The 18,673-nt window shown below is 40.4% G+C and overlaps 1 protein-coding gene across 1 annotated transcript in view; it reads left to right on the top strand.

The window, feature by feature from the left end:
• The window catches only part of LOC122540627 (NF-kappa-B inhibitor delta-like), a 123,932-nt gene that overhangs the window by 62,664 nt on the left and 42,595 nt on the right, over positions 1-18,673 (top strand). The window contains exons 3-5 of the mRNA XM_043676599.1: positions 3,411-3,453; positions 10,256-10,542; positions 14,148-14,419. Coding sequence (XP_043532534.1) covers positions 3,411-3,453; positions 10,256-10,542; positions 14,148-14,419 — 602 coding nt within the window. The remainder of the gene's footprint in view (positions 1-3,410; positions 3,454-10,255; positions 10,543-14,147; positions 14,420-18,673) is intronic.

Raw genomic sequence — 18,673 nt, forward strand, 5'->3', positions numbered from 1 at the left:
AGTCCGTCAGTGACACCCATGTCCCAGAAGTGAATAAAAAGGAAGGCTTGAAGGCCATTGACAAGGTGCCACACAGAAAGATGCTAAATAAGATCAGATTCCATGGGGTTAAGGGCAAGGTACTGATATGGATAGAGGACCGGCTGACTGGCAGAAGGCAGACAGTAGGAATAAAGGGATCTTTTTCAGTACGACAGCCAGTGGAGTTCCGCAGGGGTCCATGTTACGACCACAACTATTCACGTTACACATTAACAATCTGCACGAAGGAACTAATGGCATTGTTACTAAGTTTGCAGATGACTCAAAGACAATTGGAGGGGTAGGTAGTGTTGAGGAAACAGGAAGGCTACAGAAGGACTTGGATAGGCTAGGAGAGTGGGCAAAGAAGTAAAAGATGGAATACAATGTTGCAATGTGTGAAGTCATAGTAGGAAGAATAGAGGCATAGACTTTTATAATCAGGAAAAAGCTTTGGAAATCTGAATCACAAAGGGACTCAGGAGTCCGAGTTCAGCATTCTCCTAAGGTTAACGTGCAATTAGGAAGACAAATGCAATGTTAGCATTCATTTCAAGAAGACCTTTTATCTTAGCCTGCTGGACACACTTTCCTCATTCCTGAAGAAGGGCTTATGCCCGAAACATCGATTCTCTTGTTCCTTGGATGCTGCCTGACCTGCTGCGCTTTTCCAGCAACACATTTTCAGCATTCATTTCAAGAAGGCTAGAATACAGGAGCAGAAATGTATTGCTGAAGCTGAATAAGGCTCTGGTCAGTCTACATTTGGAATATTGTGAGCAGTTATGAGCCCCATATCTAAGGAAGGACATGTTGGCCTTGGAGAGAGTCCAGGGGAGATTTACAAGAAAGATCCCAGGGATGAAGAGCTTGTTCATTTGAGGAGAGCAGTTGAGGACTCTGGGTTTGTGGTCAATGGAATTTGGAAGGATGAGGGGTGGCCTCACTGAAATTTACAGAATGCAGAGTGACCTGGGTAGAGTGAACATGGAGATGTTATTTCCACTGGTGGGAGAGACTAAATCCAAGGGTACAGACTCAGATGACCCTTTAGAACTGAGATAAGAAGGAATTTCTTCTGTCAGAAGATGGTGAATCTGTGGAATTCATTGCCAAAGTGGGCTGTGGAGGCTAGTCATTGAGTGTATTTAAGATAGAGATAGATAGATAGGATCTTAATTAATAAGAGAATCAAAGGTTACAGGAAGAAAGCAGAAGAATGGGGTTGAGTAATATATTAGCCGTGATCAAATGGTGGAATAGACTCGATGGGTTGAATGGCCTAAATCTACTCCCAGATCTTATGGTCTTCAGGTCTATAGCGGAAAGTTAGTGAAGAGGAACAATCACTGTAGTACGAGGAAATCCCACTCTAGATGTGTGATGGTCATGAAGCCTGCAGCTTACTCCATGTATATAGAATTGTACCCATCACACTGGTCTGCCATATGCCCAGATTCAGTGTAGAATAGCAAACAAAACTTAACTTTATTTTGCTGTTCTTTTCATTCTTAAGTGTCTCAAAACCTCAAAATTCTTTTGTACTCCTGAAACACAAAAGGAGATGCCCCCAAGTGTAGCCAAATGAGTAAGGAGTGTGTTTGAAGCAAGTTATACAGCAGCAAGGTGTGGCAGCTTTCATGCAAATCAGAAAACTTCATCTCCATCAGTAGATGGGTACTGAACACCTAAATGCAAATTAATTAGCTCCGCTTGTCTATTTTTCTTTATTATTTTCTATACTAATTGTGAGATGGATAAATAGCCCATGTGTTCATATCTCACTGTATTTGTATGTGTGCTGTACAGTTGCCCCTGTTTTATCATCACAACAAGCAATTGTGACAAGTTGTGGTTGGCTTAACGTTTTGTGAAGTTGCTTGCCAGAATACACAATAAATTTGACTTCTCTGCAAGCCTTCAAGAGGAAGGTAGATGATTTCTAGAATGTGGAAAGCATGTGAAGGCTAGGCAAGAATTTGATGTCATTAGTTATATCAATTACTTCAGGCTCCTAGAGTTAGCTTGATAGCCTTCGGAGGAATTTTTCAGAGTCAATAAGACTTCCAGTGTGAGATGCCCTCCTGTATGATCACTAATAATTTCTTTGGATTGTAAAAGATATCATATGTATAATCTAACTGTTGTTGAATTGGTTTCACTCCTTAATCACATCTCATTCTTTCTGGTATTGGTTTCAAGCCATCAAGGAGCTAAGGAGTCAAGAGAAATGCTGGGGAGATAAAGATGGGTGATGAGATGGAGATAGATGTCACCAGTGTTACCTTTTTCCTAGATTCATTGCATTGTAATACTGGCCCTAACTCTAGTTTTACATTTTAAGCTTTTGAAGTGTATAGACTCTTACAATTTCAGTGTTAATTTAATTTACAGTCAATAAAGAAGGTACCAGTGTAGCTTGAAAAGCTATTCTTTGCTTAAAATTTCCCAGAAATCAATCGACAGGTCGCAACAGTCATTTGTCCTATTAACAACCCATCTCTCACAAAATTAAAAGAAAAATGTGTAAAAGTTCTGTAGGTTAATTCTTGGGATTTCTGCATTGCTGGCAGGGGCAGCATTTATTAGTCAAACCCAATTGTTCTTGAGAAAATGACAGTGAGTCACCTTCTTGACCAACTACAGTCTGTGTGGTGTAGGTATACTGAGAGTGATATAAGGGGAGAAAGTTCCAGGATTTTGATGTAGTGACAATGAAGAAATAATCAATACTTCCAAATCAGGACGATGTGTGATTTATAGTGCAACTTGATATTTTTAGATTAGATTACTTACAATGTGGAAACAGGCCCAACAAGTCCACACCGCCCCGCCGAAGCGCAACCCACCCATACCCTTACATTTACCCCTTACCTAACACTACGGGCAATTTAGCATGGCCAATTCACCTAACCTGCACATCTTTGGACTGTGGGAGGAAACCGGAGCACCCGGAGGAAACCCACGCAGACATGGGGAGAACGTGCAAACTCCACACAGTCAGTCGCCTGAGGCGGGAATTGAACCCGGGTCTCTGACGCTGTGAGGCAGCAGTGCTAACCACTGTGCCACCGTGCCGCCCATGATATGCCCATGATTTCTTCACAGTAATTCTCTGTTGGTGGAGGTTGTGAGTTTGAAAAGTACTGTTGAGGGAACCACAGAATATGCTTTTAATGCTGATCATCGTATGTGCTTTATGAAATAGAACTAAATAAACTCTGCTAAATTGAATTATGATATTTCATTTATGGATGCATTAATTTAAATCATTGAGGTGGAAAACATATCAAATACATTCACCATCTTAAAATATCTTGTATTTACAGCTACAAAGGCAATGCATGTAATTGCTTTTCTAACTTAACACTTCTTTTTATATCAAGCAGATGGTTTTGCCACACCTTTCGATGACATGCTATTCACAAATAGGTAAGATTCATCATACATAACTATAAAATATGCAGCATAATCGCGGAAAGGAACTGACACATTTCAGACTGAACAATGGTGCAAAGAACTTTTTACATATTCAATTACACATAAAGCCATTTATTTGTTAATTGTTAGCGAGTCCCATTGATTTTCTGTTGATAGTTGACCTTGCTTTTATCAACTAGCTAAAATCTCTTGTGCCAGCTGCCATTCTGTTTATCTTAATACAACTGTGTTTATACATTGACTGCCAAGTGCTTCCACATAAGCCTATCATTTGTTTTTACAATCAATTGCCTTTCCAAAATGACAGACAAGGGATGGAATATTTATAGGGGTTTATTTTGGTTTGTAAAACATCTAAGTGATACACGGTTCAGATAAAGAGAGACATTCTCAGGAATGTCTCTTTCTGAAAAATGGGCACTTCTGTGCAAAGAACTGGCAACTAACTATCAGTCAAGCCTAGTCATAGAGTCATACAGCAAGGAAGCAGACCCTTCAGTCCAACCAGTCCACGAAAACCATGTTCCCAAACTAAACTAGTCCCATCTGTCTCCGCTTGGCCCATATCCTTCCAAACCTTTCTTATTCATGTACTTGTCAAAATGTCTTTTAAATGTTGTAGGAGAAAGTGAGGACTGATTAGATTCCCTACAGCCTGGAAACAGGCCATTTGGCCAACCAGTCCACACCAACCCTCCAAAGAGTAACCCACCCAGACCCATTTCCCTCTGACTTATGCACCTAACACTATGGCAATTTAGCATGGCCAATTCACCTAACCTGCACATCTTTGGACTGTGGGAGGAAACCAGAGCACCCAGAAGAAACCCATGCAGACACGGAGAGAATGTGCAAACTCCACACAGACGGTCGCCCAAGGCTGGAATTGAACCTGGGTCCCTGGTGCTGTGAGGCAATAGTGCTAACCAGCGAGTCACTGTGCTGAAGACTGCAGATGCTGGAGATCAGAGTCAAGAGTGGGGTGCTGGAAAAGCACAGCAGGTCATGCAACATCTGAGGAGCAGGACAATCAACATTTCAGACAAGAGCCCTTCATCAGGAATGCTTTTCTAGTACCCCACTCTCAACTCTTACATGTTGTAACTGTACCCATATCCACTACTTCTGATGGAAGTTCATTCCACACACGAAACACTCTGTGTAAAAAGTTGCCCCTCATCTCCATTTTAGATCTTTCTCCTCACACCTTAAAAATATGCTCCCTAGTTCCAAAATCCCCCACCACAGGGAAAAAACACTTGCCATTTGCCTTATCTATGCTCCTCCCGATTTTATAAACCTCTATAAGGTCATCCTTCATCATCCTCACTCCAGTGAAATAGGTCTCAGTCTTTCCAGCCTCTTCCTATAATTCAAACCTTCCATTCCCAGCAACGTACTGGTAAATATTTTCTGAACCCTGTCCAGCTTGGTTGTATCCTTCCTGAACAGGGCAACCAGAACTGGACACAGTATTCCAGAAGAAACCTCACCAATGTCCTGTACAACTTCAACATGCCTACCCAACTCCTATACTCAAAGATCTGAGCAATGAAGACAATTGTGCTAAATGTCTTCATAACCACCTTGTCTACATGTGACAGAAACTTTAAAGAATTATGTACTTGATCTCCTAAGTCTCTCGGTTCAACAAAAGTACCCGAGGTCTACTTTGAAATGAATAAGTCCTGCTTTTATTTGTCTTGCCAAAATGCAATTCCTGGCATTTGTCCAAATTAAACTCCTCAGCCCATTGACCCAATCAATCAAAATCTCTTTGTAATCAGCTATAATAAATATCTATTGGATTCTTCAATACCATGGTACCCATATTCAATTTCTTAACATAGGAGGGATAATGTATGAGATGAGGGGAGAGTGACAGCCCTTGATATCAAGACTGCATTTAACTAAGTGTAGCTTTAAGGAGCCCTAGCAAAACTGGAATCAATGGGAATCAGGAGGCAAACTCTCTACCAGTTAGAATCAGCACAGTGGCTCAGTGGTTAGCACTGCTGTCTCACAGTGACAGGGACTTGGGTTCAATTCCTGCCTCGGGTGGCTGTCTGTGTGGAGTTTGTCCATTCTCCCTGTGCCTGCGTGGATTTTCTCTGGGTGCTCTGGTTTCCTCCCACAGTCCAGTGATGTGCAGGTTAGGTGAATTGGACATGCTAAATTGCCCATAGTGTTCAGGGATTTGTAGGTTAGGTGCATTAATCAGGAATAAATGTAGGGGAATAGGTCTGGGTGGTTACTCTTTGGAGGGTCGGTATGGACTTGTTGGGCCAAATGGCTTGTCCCCACACTGTAAGGAATCTAATCTAATCATACCCAGCACATAGAAAGATGGTTGTGTTTATTAGAGGTCAGTTATCTCAGCTCCAGGATATCTCTGCAGAAGTTCCTCATGGTAGTGTCTTCCAGACATGAAGTCACAATGAACAATGGAATACCATGGTGATGGAGGATGTCACCAGGGTTAGCAAAACGGAATAGTAGTGTTAGTTTTCCCTGGACCATGTGATGAGATACTCAGCGGAAGTAGCATTTGGGTGGCACAATATACTTGAGAAGGAAATGACCAGATTGTACCCTCATAAAAAAGATACATTTAATAAGGACCACAATCACCTCTTTCAAAATCTAGAAAGAGCCAAGAATTATCAGGACCAGTGAATCTACTTCAGGAGATCACAATGTTTCTGCTTTACAGCCATCTGCAGTTCTTTCAGTTTTCATTGCGCATTCCAGGCAGTTTTTGACACAGGGTTGAAAATGGTGCAGGAACATGGATTAGTAGAAAAGGTTAAACGACTCCTAGTCTCGTCAGAAATCTTAGTCCACTATGACCCAAACTTACCGACGATTGCTGTGACAGATATATCATTTACAGGATTTGGGGCAGTACTATTTCACTTGCAGAACGATGACAAACATAGACCAGGTTGCTATTCCTCTAGGTCACTAAAAGAGACAGAACAGTGCAATGCCATGACAGAGAAAGATGCATCAACAGTAACATGGGTGTGCAAAACATCTTCAGGTTACGTTATGGGATTACAGCTCACCAGACCATAAACCATCCATCACCATTTTGAGTATGAAGGAAATTGACAAGATGCTGATCTGAATTCTATGCTTCAGACTCATTGAATTCTATTTCCATTTCTGAACATAAAGAAATGCACTAAACAGCAGCTGACACACACTCTTTCAGATACCATCACGTGGAACTGAACAGGAGAACTCAGGCTTTCTTGAGGTTGAAGTATACACTTCCTTAATCACTCCACACTCACTATTCAGTCAGGGATTTGGGTGTCACTGGCTAGACCAGCATTTATTAGAGACAAAGAGTCATAGAGATATTTAGCAAGGAAAAACGTTCGGTCTAAATCATCCATGCCAATCGGATATCCTAAATTAATCTAGTCCAATTTGCCATTATGTAGTGCATATCCCTCCAAACCCTTCCTATTCATATACCCATCCAGATGCTTTTTAAATGTTGTAATTGTACCAGCCTCTACCACTTCCTCTGGCAGTTCATTCCATACCCTCACCACCCTCTGCATGAAAAATTGCCCCTTAGGTCCCTTTTAAATCTTTCCCCTCCACTTAAACCTATGCTGTCTAGTTTTGAACACCCCTACCCTGGGATAAGCACCTTGACTGTACACCATATCCATGCTATTGCTGAGTCAAATTCATTGCTGTGGGTCTGAAACCACATGCAGGCTAAACTACATAAATCATCAGATAGAGTTTTACAACAACAGTTACATCGTCACCATTAAGCTGACTTTTTGTTCCAGATTTTTATTGAATTCAAATTTCACCATTCGCCATGGTGCGATTCAAATCCAGCGCTCCAAAACATTAACATGGGGTTTTCCAATTACTAATCTGGTGACATTGCCATTATGCTGCTGCCTCCCAACTTGCTAGCTACTGAAAGGAAGTTGCAAGAGAAAAGGCAAGCCTAAGAATGGGATGAAGCATGTTGTCAGATCTGGAAATAGTGTCTGTTAGGGTAATCAGACTGTGTGTCCAACAACCCAATATTTTGGATGAGACTTATGAATCTTTCACAAGAAATTAGTTGTACTGAGAGCCCTGGTGACTTGGTATTCTTCAAAGAATACACCAAGGATATATTGGAACTACAAAGTCTTGTACCAGAGTATGAGACAAAAAAATACTGCAGATGCTGGAATCCAAAGTAGACAAGTAGGATGCTGGAAGAACCCAGCAAGCCAGACAGCAACAGAAGGTGGAGAAGTCAGCCCGAATGGTTATGTTGACTTCTCTACCATCTGATGCTGCCTGGCCTGCTGTGTTCTTCCAGCCTTGTGCTTGTCTACTTTGTACCAGACCTTAGCAATCAGTCTTCTGACCAGGCAATAGTCATGCTATAGAAGAAATAATTGATTCTTTGTGTCATAAATAGCCAAAAACAAAATGAATTACTATGACCACCTCCCTATCCTTAATGACTTTGGTCACTCTTGAGAAAGATTAATTGATTTGCTTGATTTTAAGAGTAACATATGGTTAGCGATTGATTGAAATTAGTTAATTGTGCAGCATTACAGCAGAAGCAGTCGTCAAATCCCTCTCAAGAGAATTTATTCCATAGAAGGGATCCTAGACAGTATAGTATTTGACAATGGACAGCTGTTTATGAATTAAAGATTCTAATATTCCACAAATGGATGTGACTTCATTCATGTTACCAATTTTTGCTACCCTTAAACAAACGGAGGAACTGAGAGAAGAATAGAAACAATTAAAGTTTTATTTATAAAAACAAAGAGTTAAAGACCTCAATCTCACTCTTCTGAGTTATCAAACCTCACCACTACAGCATTGGCTATCATGGGCAGAGTTATTGATGGGTAGGACTGAGAATACAGCTTCCAACTTTGCCACACTTATTAAAATCTAACATTACAGATGACAATGGTGAGACAGAGTAACATTGTGAGGAAATAACAAAGGAAAAGTCAAGCTTGAAATGTTAATCAGAGAACACCTCATTAGCAGTCCTTAAGCTCAAGCAGAGAGTATGGTTCAGGGAACAACAGAAGGAAGGTGTACTTATTGAAAAAAATTTAAGATTGTATATAGTTGGGAATGAGCATGGTATCCTCATTAACCATAGTATCTTAATGTCCTTAAACACATAGGAACATGGACTCAGTACTCAGATAAAGAACCAAGCTCTACAATAAATTGGGCAAAAGTGAGGACTGCAGATGCTGGAGATCAGTGTTTAGATCAGAGTGGTGCTGGAAAGGTACAGCAGGTCAAGCAGCATCCGAGGAGTAGGAAAATCGACGTTTTGGGCAAAAGCTCTTCATCAGGAAGCCCTTCCTGATGAAGGGCCTTTGCCCAAAACGTCGATTTTCCTGCTCTTTGGATGCTGCCTGACCTGTTATGCTTTTCCAGCACCACTCTGATCTAAGCTCGACAATAAACTGTACAGCCACCCAGGAGAAGAATACCATTGGACAAGTCACCACAAAGCTGAGCCCTGTGCAGTCTGATATTGTGGAGAGAGATGTAAAATATGAAAGGTTGAAAGTAGTGGGGGTGTTGTGGATTAGTGGATCTAACATTAGAGACATATATGACAACGAGGTAACAATGACATCAGAATCGGATGACTAGCTATGAAGGTCCAGATGGAAACAGAAGCATTGTGTGAGGGTTCAATATATCATTGGTTGCTAACAAAGAGTTTTGTGTCAAGCCATGGATCCAAACAACAGATATTTGGAAAACTAACAGCCTCAAACAACCCTCCACAATCTAACCACTTAACAAAGCAGGGGTTTCTGTCCTTCATTATCCATATGTTCTGACTTTCCTCTCTGTGTAAGGGATAGGTAAACCATTTTACTGGATTGTTAGTATAAGTCAATGAGGAAAGCAATCATTAAAGTAAGTAGATTTCCATCTCATCAGGCTGGTCCGTGCAGGAAGCATTTTATGCCTTGTACTCAAACTGTTATTGCTTTCATTATTTACCCTTGTGATTAGTGTAACATCAACTTGTGCACCGTGTCCTCAGTAAAAACTATTGTTCAGTCTCTTTCATTGTTGCCATAAATGGGAAAATGTTGTCGGACAAATCCTCATCAGTGTTCACTATATTGTATGAGCCACATCTTCTTTCCTGGTAGGGATCTACAAGTGCTTAACTGGGTTAAAGCATTAGAGAAAAATCACTTGGTGCTCTTACAAGAAGAAGTTTTTGCCTTAAACAAAGTGCAGTTTATCATTAAGTTAACCACGATTTGCAAGTTACATTAATTCGATAGTGTCTGTAACAATAATTGTGAGGGAGACCGAGATGGCAACACTTACTCCTTTGGGATCCAAAACTGTTCTCCCAGCATATCCATGTGACATTATCATATTGGACTGTGCTGAAGCCACTCTTTAGCATTAACCCTTCAGACATTTACACCTTTATTACTTCAGAAATAATAAAATTATAATTTTACAAATCCCACATAAAAATGGACCTAAATACAGTCCCTGGAAGAAACAATACAATTCCAAAACAAAGGGATGTATCCTGACGTATTGAGTTGATTTTAATTCCACAATTCAGACAGAGTATTAAAATTGACTTGTGAGCTTGCCAGTAATGCAGTAATGATGAAATGCAATATTGCAAGATATCCCATAATGAACTTGTTTAATGTGACTGCATTTAGTGTTGCTACATATTGAATGTAAACATTCTGTCAATTTGATTGGTGCTATTTTTAATTGTTCTTAGGACATCCTATGTTCCCGGAGACTGATATTCCTTCACCATCAATGCAAAATGCTGAAGAGGGAAATTTCCACACTACATGGTTGCCTCAATCGTCTTCTGCTACCCTGCAGCCGTTGCCACAATGGTCACCATGTCCGGAATACCCCTTACATGAGACAGTAAACACCTCATACATGCAAGACATGTGTATGCAGCCTGTCTGTTCCAGCTATGCAGTAGTGGGACCTCCCTCGGTGATGTCTTACACTCCACAACCATTGTTGAGCAACTTTGGGGTGAATTGTCAGGTATGATACAACCAGGATTTTCATATGTTGACATAAAATACTGATTATTAAATACATTTGAACACACATGGGGGCTGTGGAGTGGATGGTGCTCACTAATGGCTTATTTGGTATTCTTTGGTGGAAACAAAAGTTATGGGTTTCTTCTTTTTGCACTCATGGGACATGGGCATTGTTGGCTGGGCCAGCATTTATTGTCCATTCCTAGCTCCCCTTTAGAAAGTGGGAATGAGCTGTCTTCTTGAACCGCTGCAGTTATTGTGATGTAGGTTGATGCCCTTAGCAAGGGAATTCCAGGATTTTGACTCAACGACAGTGAAGAGACGGAAATATATTTTCAAGTCAGGATGGTGAGTGTCTTGGAGGGGAACTTGCAGGCGGTGGTGTTCCATGTATCTGCTACCCATGTTCTTCTAAATGGAAATGGTCATGGGTTTGGAAGGTTCTGTCGAAGGATTTTTAGTGAATTTTTGCAGTGCATTTTGTAGATAGTGCACACAGCTGCTACTGGACATCAGTGGTGGAGGAAGTGATGCATGTGGACTTAGTACCAGTCAAGGGGGTTGCTTTGTCCTGGGTAGTGTCAAACTTTTTGAGTGATGTTGAGCTGCATTCATCCAGGCAAGTGGGGAGTATTCCATGATTTGTGCCTTGTAGATGATAGACAAGCTTTTGGAGTCAGGAGGTGAGTTACTCACTGCAGTATTCCTAACCTCTGACCTGCTCTCGTAGCCATTGCATTTATGTGGTGGGTCCAGTTGAGTTTCTGATCAATGGTAAACCCCAGGATGTGTGTTGCAGGTGATTCAATGATTGTAATGCCATCGAATATCAAGGGGCAGTGGTTAGTCTGTCCCTTATTGGAGGTGGTCATTGCCTAGCATTTATGTGACGTGAATGTTACTTGTCACTTGTCAGCTCAAGCCTGGATATCGTCCAGATTTTGTTGGATTTGCACATGGACTGCTTCAGTATCTGAATGGTGCTGAACATTGTGCACTTGTTCCTTGTGATAGATTTTTTACGTCCTCATTCATTTTTCTCTGCCAGGCATCAGACCAAGCTGGTTGTTGAGACAGAGTTGTAAGCAAATCATGTTTTTTCCAAGTAACACGTCATTCTTTTTCTAAATCAGAGTTCAATACATGTCACTGAGGTGAGTTAGAGGTGATAATTCTAAAATTCACGAGATGATTCCAGACTGAGGAATCTCAGTTGTAAAGATACACACCAAAGGAGTTAGGACTGTTTTCTTTGAGGAGGAGAAATCTTAGAAGAAATATGTTTGATGTGTTAAAAATCATGAAAGGTCTGGACAGAGTGATTTTTAGATTAGATTAGATTACAGTGTGGAAACAGGCCCTTCGGCCCAACAAGTCCACACCGCCCCGCCGAAGCGCAACCCACCCATATCCCTACAGTTTTCCCTTACCGAACACTACGGGCAATTTAACTTGGCCAATTCACCTGACCTGCACATCTTTGGACTGTGGGAGGAAACCGGAGCACCCGGAGGAAACCCACGCAGACACGGGGAGAACGTGCAAACTCCACACAGTCAGTCACCTGAGGCGGGAATTGAATCCAGGTCTCTGGCGTTGTGAGGCAGCAGTGCTAACCACTGTGCCACCGTGCCGCCCAGTGAAAAGGGAATCACTGATCCCACTCGTAAAAGAATTGGGAATGAGGGAGGCAGATTGACAAAATGATCAAAACAAGGATGAGAAAACAAATTCACTCAAAGAGCTGTTAAGGGTGTTCTATGCACTGCTCGGCTAGAGGTATGTTTAATTGAGGTATTTTCGCAAGGGTATTAGAGACTTTTCTCTTGCAGCATCGGAAGCTGAGGGGTGACCTTACAGAGATTTATAAAATCATGAGGGGCATGGATAGGTTGAGTATTTTTCCTAGGGTGGTGGAGTCCAGAACTAGAGGGATAGGTTCAAGGTAAGAGGGGAAAGATTTAAAAAGGACCCGAGAAGTAACTTTATCACACAGAGAGTGGTGCATGTATGGAATGAGCTGCCAGAGGAAATGGTGGAGGCTGGTACAATTACAACATTTAAAAGGCATCTGGATGGGTATATGACCAGGGAAGGTCTGGAGGGATGTGGCTAAATGCTGGCAAATGGAACTGGGTCAGATTAGGATACCTGGTCAGCGCAGATGAGTTGGACTGAAGTGTCTGTTTCCAAGCTGTGTAATTCTATGACTCTCTGAGTGTTAATTGAAAATGAGCATTTGTGATGGATTATACAGAGAAGCCAGGAGAATAGTACAGAATGAATCAGCATAGACATGATGGGTTGAATGACCTTACTCTGTGCTGTGACAATTCAGCGATTCTGTGAACTCTTAGAGAGTGGACTATTGAAGCTTGTAGATGACGTTTTGTGAGGGTTTTTTCTCCGTAAATATAAGAAGATACCTACTCTCTGCTTAATGTCCCATGAGTAGACAGGCAGGGGGCTGAAAAAACACAGCAAGCCAGGCAGCGTCAAGAGGTGGAGAAGACAATACTTCAGGTGCACCCTTCTTCAGGACTGGGGGTGGGTAGGGAAGTGGGGATAGGTGAAGACAGGTAGAAGGTACGACCTGGTTGGTCAATGTGAGGAATGAATTTGGTTGGTGGCAGGGAACAGTGAAAGGGTTTGGGAGCGTCTGGGAATGGAGTCGGGGATTTGGAAGGGAGGTTATTTGAAACTGAAGAACTCAATGTTGAGTCCTCCAAGCTGTCGGCTGCCCAGGCGGAAGATGAGGTGTCATTCCTCCAATTTGCAGTGTGGTTCATTGTGGCAATGGAGGAGGTCAAGGATGATCATGTCGGAAAGAGAGTGGTTAGGGCACTTGAAATGGGCACTGACTGGGAAGTCCGGTCAGCCCCTGCTGGCCGTGCTGCGATGCTCGACAAATCGTTCCCTAAGTTTATGTTCGGTCTCCCCGATGTAGACAAGACCACACCAGGAACACCTGATGCAGTTAACTAGGTTGGAATAGAGGCAGGTGAACCTCTGTCTCACCTGGAAGGACTGTTTGGGGCCTTGGATGGTTTCCTAAGCATGTTTTAGTTAACTATTGGGAAAAGTTGGCACAGGGAAACAGAACTGCAATTTTAAAGTCAGAGAGATTTTAATTTACACTGTTCATTCTTTCACGATATTCCAGAATTCTTTACCTAGTAAAATCTTTTGCAATTAAGTCACTGCTGTAGTGTTAAACATGGCAGCTGATCTGCACACAGGAATATCCCACAAACAATAAGGATATAAATGACCAGATAATCTGTTTATTTGTTACATTTCGATGAAGGATGAATATTGAGCAGAACACCCAGAGGAATCCTTCAACTCTGTGAAAGAATGCCATGGGCTTGTTTAGATCTACCTGAGATGTGGCTTCAGTTTAACTTCTCACTCTGTGTAGCTGACCCTCAGAATTGGAGCTTTTGTGCTTGTAGCCCTAGGATTGGAACTTTCTAAGGCAGATGTCTTACCAGTGAGCCGCACCTAAGAGCCCACAGAGAATAATCAGCAGATCAGTCACTAATTATGGCTATGTTTGTAAAGAACTTGCAATTGTTAATATTCGCTTTGATTTCTCCACAGTCGAGAGCCCCCACACCAGGTGGTATTCCACAGTTGGACCTTGCAGATCAGCAGCCAGCGCTCAGCTACTTCTCTTGGAGCCAGACACTTTCATCGCTGCCAGCACCAGTGGCTCCATGTCAGACAAACTCACTGCAGCCTCTGCCACCTCAGTTTGTACCCCTGCCCATTTCCGTTTCCGAGCCTGGGCTGATGGAGCTGGAGGATGCCAGGAGGACCATTGCAAACATGGCCATTGAAAAACTGCTCCAGCAAGATGAAGATAATGACACGTATGTTTCTTTACAATAGAGCCAGACAACAAAAGTAAAAGGTCCACTCATACACTAGTATGAGTGAGTTGATTATACAGGAAACCTATTGCATTGTCATTTAAGAAACCTGTGGCCTGTGATAGCTGTTTCAAAGAATTCAGTATTTATCGCATTGCCTGTCATATTATTTTGAGGGCTACATTTTTTTCACCAGTTTAAAAGCAATGATTTGAGAGTATTGAGAGATTGTCTCATGTTTCTTACCAAATATAGGGTCAATATTTCTCACTTCCTAACTTGTAATAGTTTACTTACTGGTTGGATTGATGGTATAGCTCACACTTAATCAACAGCACCTGCTGAAAGGCATTGGTCAACACTGACCTGTTAATTGTATTCTAATTTAAAGTACCCCCAGGTCTTACCTACTTTTGTCAGAAATGGTTTGAAAAAAGACAGAATTAGGAAGCACAGTGAACAATCACCAAAGTTGAAACTTATTCATGATTCTGTTGTATTTTATCTTTGCCAATAGAGTGAAGTGCAAAATATTTCAGTATTCATATTTGGTTGTCAGATTCTCACTACCTTTTTAAATATCACTGGAAAAGTAATTTTGTCAAAGAGTTTCTATTGCACTCAGCAGGATTATTCACAATAAACTGGTATTCTTGTGAATTGTCCTGATGAAAAGCTATATAATCATCAAATCATAGAATCCCGACAGTGTGGTAACAGGCCCTTTGGCGCAACAAGTCCACACCAACCCTCCAAGTTCTGTACTACCGAAAGCCCAGTTTCCATCATAGATTGACCACCCTGAGCTGAACTGTGAAGGAATCTGTCTTTTACACAAGTAGGAGTATTTCAATCCAACAAAACAATTAGAAAATCGTTTGCAGAAAATAAAAGTGAACCATTTTTAAGATCATTAACTTATTGAAATGATTTTGCATTGACAAAACAAAAACATTCTAGCTAGAAGCAAATTTCGGCCTCAAGAACCTTTACCTTTTAAGTAAATTGGCATTACACTATGCAAATATTAGTCCACAATTTTTGAGCATATTAAAATTAATTATAATTCACATTGAAATCAGACTGATTGCATTTTAGAAAACTTGGTGATTAATATCTCACAACTTAATTTCAAGATAAAGGAGTTATGTAATTGAATTGGTAAGGATCCTGTTAGAACAAAAATCCCTACTATAGCCCGATAGTAACTGCTCTTTCTTGATTAATGGATTCTATGCATCTACTAGAATGTCTCATTTATTGCTGCAAAAGAACTTTAATTGTGCATTATTTATTGGCAATTGTATGAAAGAAAAATCATGCAATGAAGCTCTTTAGAATTATTCCAAAAATCAACTCTTTGATTAAAATTAAGTGGATATTATACTCTAAATCATTGTTGTTAGATAAAATTCTTAATCCAGAAGGGGAGAAGATGTTCTGATATTTAATTGTTCAGTATCCTCCTGTCAGCTCAATCTAATGTCAGTTATTTCCATATGGTAGCAGTCTTACAATGTAGCATTTTTTGACAACAATGTGTTTGATTTCCGTTGTAGATTGAGTAGCCAAATTAGCTGAGATACAAAATGGTAGTTTTAATAGATAGTTCAAAAATCCTGATCATAGATGCATTTAAGGGGAAGCTAGGTAAAACACTGTGAGGGAGAAAAAAGCAACCAAGTTATATGAATAGGGTTACATGAAAAATGGTGGGAGAAGACTTGTGTTAGCATAAACACAGACATGGAATAAACATTCTGTTCTGTGGTACATATTCAATGTAATTCTATGAAAGTAGCAATGCTTTATAATGTTTCAAGTTTTGTTTGAATCAGTATAGTTGCCTTTGAATTGAAATTGTGAAATAAATGGTCTTTATCTTTCAATGCTGAAGTCACTTGGCTCAATTGAAGTGGTAGGTCTAAAGAAGGAGTGAAAAAATATTCTCCTGTAGTGTTATTGTATCTCATCTTCATGCAGTTCAAACCGTGCTGGCATTTAACTTCTTGACACAATATAGTGAAATTGATTTGAATCTGAGTCGAATTAGGTGGCACACTGTTTAAGAGTAATGTAACTCTTGATGATAGCAAATAGATATTGGACTTAAGAATGCGCCACTATATTGGCTTTTTCATGCCTGTGCCATGTGACTTCAAAGCATCGGAAATGTGTTTGCTTCAATTACATCTTATTTGTTTATGATTAAAGTCATATTCTCTGTTTTAACAGTTGTTCAATAACACAGTCAGTAATTGCCAATAAATTGACGTTATATGTAACTTCTGACTTTGAGAAGTTAATATTTTACAGTTCATGGAATCAAATGACAGTTTTCAGATAAGGATTCAAATCTAAATAGAGTCACAAAGGAAAGGCAGTTTTTTCTTCTTTGGTCTTTATTAAAACAGCCTTATTGCGATGGATGTGAGCTTTTTCTATTTCTGAGCTGCCATTTTCTTCTCGTAGTGACCCATCATGAAGAGAGAGAATTAGAAGCATGTCATCTCTTAATGGTTAACCAACAATAAAGTTTGGCCTGATACTAGCTCCTTCTACAGCAATATCCTACCTTCAGGTTGGCTTTGCATTCAAGGGCAGTGATTAACTTTGTTACCTCACAGCACAGGAGACCTAGATTTGATTTCAGCCTTGGGTGACTGTCTGTGTAAAGTATGCACATTCTCCCCATGTCTGCATGAAAATGTGCTGGGTGCTCCAGTTTCCTCCCACAGTCCAAAGATGTGCAAGTTGAATGGATTGCCCTAAATTGCCCTGTAGTGTCCAGGGATGTGCAGGCTAGATCGGTTAGCTTTGGGAAATGTGGGGTTACAGGGATATAGTGCAGGGTTGGATGCTATTTGAAGGATTGGTGCATACTCAATGGGTAGAATGATCTGTAATGTAGGGATTCTATAATTTAGTCCTTTGTTGAGTTGGTGCTCTATCAGAGATCAGCAATTTACCGTATAGGGTTGTTAAATACATACGTGGTTTAAAATCCAAGCACCTAAGTCTCCATGACAGGATATTAATGCCTCCTCGACATTGCTTAATCTGACAAGGTATTCAGAAGAGATTTCTTTACCCAATGAAAATGGTGAGAATTTTACAGCAAGCATATTTGAGACAAATGGCACGGGTGCATTTAAGGGGAAGCTATGTAAAAGCATGAAGGAGTTGAAGAATATTAATGAAGAGAAGTTGGGGGAAGCTTGCATGAATTATAAACACCAGTGCAGATGAATTGAGCCAAATGACCTGTTTCTGTCCTGTTCATTCTGTGTAAAACATGCTAATACATATTTTTGAGTAGACAGCAGAACTTTTTACTTTGGCCCCAAATTGTTGAAGTAACATAATCAAAAGAGAATATGGCTTTAATTCAACTGATTAAAATATATTCTTCTTACAATATTTACAACTGTATTTGTGCTCCATGTTAGATTAGTCTTGTTCAAATAGAGCACCTGTAAAAGCCAATAAGTGGTGGATTACCTCACAGCTTATGTAAAGAGAGACCAAAATAAATACACATTTGCACACAGCTTTCCTTCAGTCTCATGAGTTTTTGAGTCAGAGAAGAGTGGAGTTAAAATGAATCATTTTGCAAACACCAGTCACTTCTATATCAATAACTTCAGAAACCTGAATTGCAGAGGTATCCTCCAGAACCCTTCTGTTCAACTTTCAACTTATTCTTGAAATAAAATAGCTTCTTTTTCAAAGTTTGATAGAATCCTGTTCAGTAAAGATTCCAAGGCAGGTGAATATAGTTGAGGCCCAGATCAGCCATGATCTAATTGAACGATAGAACAGGTTTGAGGGCATGAATGGCCTCCTCCTGTTCCTGTGTTTTCAGCATATGGCAGTCAGTGAACAATTTTACAGAAGAGTGAAATAAAAACCCTTAAAATACAATTTCTGAGCAACTTTTAAGAAATTGTAGCAGTAATAACTTCGTCGAAGTTGATTTAAAATATTATTTGACTTACAAACCAACAGTACACTAGATGATCCTAGTTTAATGCCACAATACATTACCTGTAGATTACTTCATTGAGAAAAATTCAACAGCTGAAATTTGCCAGAATCTTCTCTCCAAACAGCTTCCTTCCCCTTTAATAATCTGATTAAGATTGACATTTTTTTTTTATTAGTCACGGCTCTGTGCTGTTATTTCCTGGATAAACCTGTTCCTAGCAATCTATGAAGGTTAGTAAATGAGAAGCAGTATGGTATGATAATGCA

The sequence above is a fragment of the Chiloscyllium plagiosum genome, chromosome 35 (genome assembly GCF_004010195.1).
Source record: "Chiloscyllium plagiosum isolate BGI_BamShark_2017 chromosome 35, ASM401019v2, whole genome shotgun sequence".
In the NCBI taxonomy this organism is placed as follows: domain Eukaryota; kingdom Metazoa; phylum Chordata; class Chondrichthyes; order Orectolobiformes; family Hemiscylliidae; genus Chiloscyllium; species Chiloscyllium plagiosum.